The sequence below is a fragment of the Thamnophis sirtalis genome, unplaced genomic scaffold (assembly GCF_051295495.1).
Source record: "Thamnophis sirtalis isolate CommonGarterSnake01/CBP01778 unplaced genomic scaffold, rThaSir2_p1.2 scaffold_43, whole genome shotgun sequence".
In the NCBI taxonomy this organism is placed as follows: Eukaryota; Metazoa; Chordata; class Lepidosauria; order Squamata; family Natricidae; genus Thamnophis; species Thamnophis sirtalis.
The window spans coordinates 67501-73779 of NW_028261423.1; the positions used below are offsets into that span (position 1 = coordinate 67501).

Below are 6279 nucleotides of genomic sequence, written 5' to 3' on the forward strand. Positions count from 1 at the left end.
GCCAGCTGACTGCTGTGGAATCCTGGGAATTGTAGTTCGAACATGTTGCTCTATATAGCAAGGGGGTCTCCAACCCTGGCTGGCTGAGGGATTCTGGGAGTTGAAGTCCACCAGTCCTAAAGTGGCCAAAGGGTGGAGACCCCTGGCTTAAACCACAGCTGGGTGGGTGGGGAGGGGGTTCTTTTCTTTTGACAGGTCCCCAAAGACCCTCGGAAGGAAGAAGACCCCTTCAGGAAGCAGGGAGACCCCTCCCCACCCCTTTCTTGACTAGAGCAGTGTTTCTCAACCTTGGCGACTTGAAGTCCTGTGGACTTCAACTCCCAGAATCCCCCAGCCAGCATAGCTGGCTGGGGAATTCTGGGAGTTGAAGTCCACAGGACTTCAAGTCGCCAAGGTTGAGAAACACTGGACTAGAGAGGGATGGGGGGCTCGCCATGCATGGCCAAGCGACCTCCTGCGGGCGATGGGAAGGCAAGCCTGGTGGACCCCCGTCCCTCCCTTCCTCCAGCCCCCTCCCCAACCCTGGCGGAGGAGGGGAGGGGTCTCTCTCTTCCCTGAAACCCCATTGCCCCCCCCCTCCACTCCTCGCCCCCCCCCAGAGACCCCCGTCCCCTGCGCCCCGCCACCTGCGCGCTCAGCTGGTTGAGCAGCTGCAGGTCGGCGATGACCGCCTCCGGCACCGGCTCCCGGGTAAAATTCAGCAGCCCCATGGCCCGGCTCGGCTCGGCTCGGCCCCGCTCAGCCTCCTCCGCCTTCCCCCCAGCGCTCCGCCCCATAAGTCGGGCTCAGCTGAGCATCAGCGCCGGCACTTTCGAGCCCGGGATTTGGGGCTGGGAGCGCGCAACGCCTCCTCTTCCTCTTACGCTTTGCTTTCCTCGCCCCAGGAGGGATGCAAGAAGACCCCCCCGCGCGCGCTCAAGCCTTCCTGCCATCGTTCCCCCCACCCTCCATTAACCCCCCCCCCAGTGCAAACCCCTGGCACTTTGGGCTCCCCCGCTGGAAGGTGTGAATGGGCAAGGAGCCCTTCTTGTAGGCGTGGGAACCAGACACGTTTGGGGTTCTGCAATTGCTCGGGGAGGGGGAGGACTGGGGGGGGGGTCCTTGGTGCTCTCTGAGCTTGGTGGTTTTCTTGCAGACGTTTCATGGCCCAACTAGGTAACATCATCAAGGAAGGAAGGGAGGGAGGGAAGACTATGGGGTCCTTGGTGCTCTCTGAGCTGGGTGGTTTTCCTGCAGATGTTTCATGGCCAACTAGGGAACATCATCAAGGAAGGAAGGAAGGAAAGGAGGGAGGGAGGGAGGGAGGGAGGGAGGGAGGGAAGACTATGGGGTCCTTGGTGCTCTCTGAGCTTGGTGGTTTCCTTGCAGATGTTTCATGGCCCAACTAGGGAACATCATCAAGGAAGGAAGGGAGGGAGGAAGGAAGGAAGGAGGGTGGGAGGGAGGGAGGGAGGGAAGACTATGGGGTTCTTGGTGCTCTCTGAGCTTGGTGGTTTTCTTGCAGATGTTTCATGGCCCAACTAGGGAACATCATCAAGGAAGGAAGGGAGGGAGGAAGGAAGGAAGGAGGGTGGGAGGGAGGGAGGGAGGGAAGACTATGGGGTCCTTGGTGCTCTCTGAGCTGGGTGGTTTTCCTGCAGATGTTTCATGGCCAACTAGGGAACATCATCAAGGAAGGAAGGAAGGAAAGGAGGGAGGGAGGGAGGGAGGGAAGACTATGGGGTCCTTGGTGCTCTCTGAGCTGGGTGGTTTTCTTGCAGATGTTTCATGGCCCAACTAGGGAACATCATCAAGGAAGGAAAGAAGGAAGGAAGGAAAGGAGGGAGGGAGGGAGGGAAGACTGCGGGGTCCTTGGTGCTCTCTGAGCTGGGTGGTTTTCCTGCAGTTGTTTCATGGCCCAACTAGGGAACATCATCAGTGATAGAAGGGAGTGGGGTGTCCAGAGGGGAGAAGGAAAACTGGAGGAGAGGAGAAGGAGGACGTGGAGGAGGATTATGGGATCTGGACCCTCACCACTCTACCCGCCTTCCGTAAAGTGACCAAGACCTGGCTGTTCCGGCAGGCCTGGGGCTGTTGATTATTTCCAGCCCCACTTGATGGAATGGATGTTGCATTGTTTTTAATTTTGTATTTTAAAATATTTTTAAATGCTTTTATTTTTTATTTGTCGTGAGCTGCCCAGAGTCCCTGCGGAGTGGGCGGCATACAAGTCCTATTAATAAATAAATAATAAATTAATAAATCCTTGGTGCTCTCTGAGCTTGGTGGTTTTCTTGCAGATGTTTCACGGCCCAACTAGGGAACATCATCAGTGCCAGAAGGGAGAAGTGTTTGTGGAAAGGAGGAGGAAGAGGAAGAAAAGGACAGGTTGCTCTCTGAGCTAGGTTGTTTCTTTGCAGACATTTCATGACCCAACTAGGTAACATCATCAGTGCTAGAAGGTAATGAGGGAGGAGGAGTGCCAGACGGGAGTGGGGTTTGTAGAGGAGGAGGAGGAGGAAGACTGTGGGGTCCTTGGTGGGCTCTGAGCTTGGTGGTTTCTTTGCAGACATTTCATGGCCCAACTAGGTAACATCATCAGGTCTGTAGAGAAGGGGGGTGCAGCTACTTCATTGTTCCGGGGCCCATGGAACAAACCGCCTTGCTGCCTTGTTTGACAGAACCTTTATGAGTCTGAAACTCAATTAACAGTCATTTCGTGAATCTTAATTTCAGTTTGCAAGTTTGGTTTCGTTTTGTGCATGAATGTATTTTATATTTCAGTTTCCGTTTCAGAGAGGTTAGGAAACGTCATCTCAAAAGCCGGGGGGGCTCAGAAACACAGGGGAAAACCCGGAAAGTGATGAGATTAATAAAAAAAGGGGAGCGAAACACACTTTTTTTTTCAATTCGACGTTAGATGCAAAACAAGCGAAATTAACCCAGATGCCCTCTTTTTTAATATATTTGCAAATATGTTTGAATGTAATGCAAGCAAGGATCACACATGCATGCACGGAGGTTGCATGCACATGTTCGGGGGGAGGGAGACTGATGCCCATTTTTACTCCCAGGAGGCTGCAGGAGGCCTACTAGGCCCAAAATGGGAAGTGGGGGGGGCTGGTGCCCCCCATTACCCGTTTTTGCTCCCAGGACACTGCAGGAGGCCTACTAGGCCCAAAACGGGAAGTGGGGGGGATGCCCCCCATTACCCGTTTTTACTCCCAGGAGGCTGCAGGAGGCCTACTAGGCCCAAAACGGGAAGCGGGGGGGCGGCACCCCCCATTACCCGTTTTTACTCCCAGGAGGCTGCAGGAAGCCTACTAGGCCCAAAACGGGAAGTGGGGTGGTGGTGTCCCCCATTACCCATTTTTACTCCCAGGAGGCTGCAGGAAGCCTACTAGGCCCAAAACGGGAAGTGGGGTGGTGGTGTCCCCCATTACCCGTTTTTACTCCCAGGAGGCTGCAGGAGGCCTACTAGGCCCAAAACGGGAAGCGGGGGGTGTGGTGCCCCCCCATTACCCATTTTTGCTCCCAGGAGGCTGCAGGAGGCCTACTAGGCCCAAAACGGGAAGCGGGAGGGGGTGACGCCCCCCATTACCCGTTTTTACTCCCAGGAGGCTGCAGGAGGCCTACTAGGCCCAAAACGGGAACCGGGGGGGGGGGCGGTGGCGCCCCCCATTACCCGTTTTTGCTCCCAGGAGGCTGCAGGAGGCTTACTAGGCCCAAAACGGGAACCGGGGGTGTGTGTGGCGTGCACATGTGTGGGAGAGAGGAGGCATGGGGGGGTGTTTTCACATGCGCATGCACAGGGCAGTGTGTGTGTGTGTGTGTGTGTCGTGCATGCATTGCATCACTTCTCTAGATGTTGAGGACCCCACACTAATTTTCAAAGACCAAGCACACATGCAGCCACTGCCTGGGCTCTGAGTTCCAGGACCCCCAGACCCACTTTTCTGGCAGTCTTGGCCAGCCATCAAACACCCCCCCCCCCCCAAATTCGCAAGGCCTGGTAGCCACTTCCGGCCTTTGTTGTTAAGTGTGAAATCCAGATTCCTTGTGTATTTCTCCCCCTTCCTGTCTTCTATTCTTCGGTGGAGGGGGGGCACAGCAACAGGGTTTGCTGTGTGGCTGTCCAGAGTGGAGGGGGTCCTTCTGTGGTGACCCCCCAAGGCAACAAAGGGGAAGGGGAGGCTTGGATGCCCAGCTGCATGGAGGCTTTTAAAGAATAGTGGGTTGCATCACAAGTGGGGGGGGGAATTATCTCATTATCTGTTTGTGTGTGTGTGTGTGTGTGGGGTGTTTGTGGGTGCATTGCATGCACAGCACATATACATTATGCCTGGAGAGAGAATCGGATAGGTGAGAGTAAAGGGTGGATCAGAAGTAGGAAAAATTGTGGGCCTGTGTGTGTGTCTGTGTGTGTGTATTGGAGGAATTGGATAGATGGGATTTAAGGGTGGATCAGAAGTGGGCAAAATTGTGTGTTTCTGTGTTAGTGCATTTGGGTTTGTCATAGGGGGATTGGATAGGTGAGAGAAGCAGGAAAAATTGTGGGCCTGTGTGTTTGTGTATGTGTGTTGGAGGAAGTGGATAGATGAGATTTAAGGGTGGATCAGAAGTGGGGGAAATTATGGGCTTGTGTGTGTGTGTGTGTGTTAGTGTGTTTGCATATATGTGTTTGGAGGAATTTGAGAGGTGAGAGTAAGGGATGGATCAGAAGAGGAAACATGTATGTTTCTCTCTGTGTTAGTGTATGTGTATATGTGTTAGAGGAATTAGATAGGTGAGAATTAAGGGTGGATCCGAAGTGGGAAAAATTGTGTGTTTCTTCGTGTGTGTTGGTGTATTTGTGTGTGTCATAGTGGTATTGGTGACAGTGAATGGTGGATCAGAGTGGGAAAATTGTGCACCTGTGCGTGTGTGTTAGTGTGTTTGTGTATGTGTGTTAGAGGAATAAGATTCAGTAGGTGAGAATTAAGGGTGGATGAGAAGTTGGAAAAAAATGTATGTGTCTGCTTGTGTTAAATGTGTCTGTTTGGGGGGGGGGGGATTGGATAGGTAAAAGGTGAAGAGGGAAGTTTTGCACCCAGCAGCTACATGTTTTCCTGGGGAGGGGAGGGTGGGGGCTGTTCTAAAAACCCCTCCCCAACAAGCATTGAAATGCAGAAAGGCTCCATACTGTGGAATAATCCCCATATATTGAAATCTCTTCCTGGAATGATTCTGCAGGAAATCACTGGCCTGAAAGGACTTTTTGTCATGAAGATCAGCCTGGAGGCTGCCTGGAAAAGGGGAAGGAGAAAGATAAGAAAAAGAGAAGGAGAAAGAGGAGGAGGTGGAGGAGGAGGAAGAAGTGAAGGAGGAAAAAGAGTATGAGAAAGAGAAAGAGAGAAGGGAAAAGGAGAAACAGAAAGAGGAGGAGGAAAAAGGAGAAAGGAGGAGAAAGAGAAGAGGAGAAAGAGAAGAAGAGGAGAAAGAGAAAAGGAAACAAGGGGAAGGAAAAAGAAGGGAAGGAGAAAGACAAGAAGAGGAGAAGGAGGTGGAGGAGAAAAGGAAACAAAAGGGGAATGAGGAAAAGGGAAACAAAAGGGGAATGAGGAAAAGGGAAAGGAGAAAGGGAGGAAGAAAGAAGGAAAAACAGAAAGAGGACGAGGAGGAAAAAAGGAGAAAGACAAGAGGAGAAGGAGATGGAGAAAAGGAAAGGAGGGAGAAAGAAAGGAGGAAAAGAGGAGGGAAAGAAAGAAAGGAAAGGAAAAGGAGAAAGAAAAAGAAAGGGAAGGAGAAAGAGAAGGGGTGGGATTTATTTTTTGCAAACCTAGGGCTTTTGCAAGAATTAAATCAATCCCAAGTGGGACAAAATCCCCCTTTTTTTGTCTAGCAAGGAAGAAACCCAAGTAGGACTTTGCCACCCCCTCCCCCTCCCCTTTGCAACCTGCCTGATTGCAAGTTGGGGGGGGGGAGAGCTAAAGGGGGAGGGGGAGCCCTAATTGTGGGAAGTGACCTTGAGGCTGCTTTGTCAGGCAAAAGACCCTCATTAAGTGGGAAAAGCCACCCTTGGGGGGGGGGCTGGAAAGGCCTCTTGCAATGCCAGAGTGGGATGAAGGACCCCACCCCAATCCTCTCACCCAAAGGGAGGGAGGGAGGGAGGGGCTGCTGTTGCCCAAAGGCTGGCACAGTTGGCCTGCAAGGAGGGGCACCACGTGAGGGCCAGGCCAAGGGGCGAATCTCTCCTGCAGGGCCTTTATTGATTTGTTGATTAAATGTAAGCACATCTCCATCTCCTTGTCCTGCAGGGGA

General features: G+C 52.7%; 1 protein-coding gene across 1 annotated transcript in view; it reads right to left on the reverse strand.

Moving 5' to 3' along the window:
• Positions 1 to 785, reverse strand: part of COMMD7 (COMM domain containing 7) — a 17101-nt gene extending 16316 nt beyond the window's left edge. The window contains exon 1 of the mRNA XM_087703175.1: positions 627 to 785. Coding sequence (XP_087559301.1) covers positions 627 to 776 — 150 coding nt within the window. The 5' untranslated portion in view covers positions 777 to 785. The remainder of the gene's footprint in view (positions 1 to 626) is intronic.
• Positions 786 to 6279: the final 5494 nt, after the last annotated feature.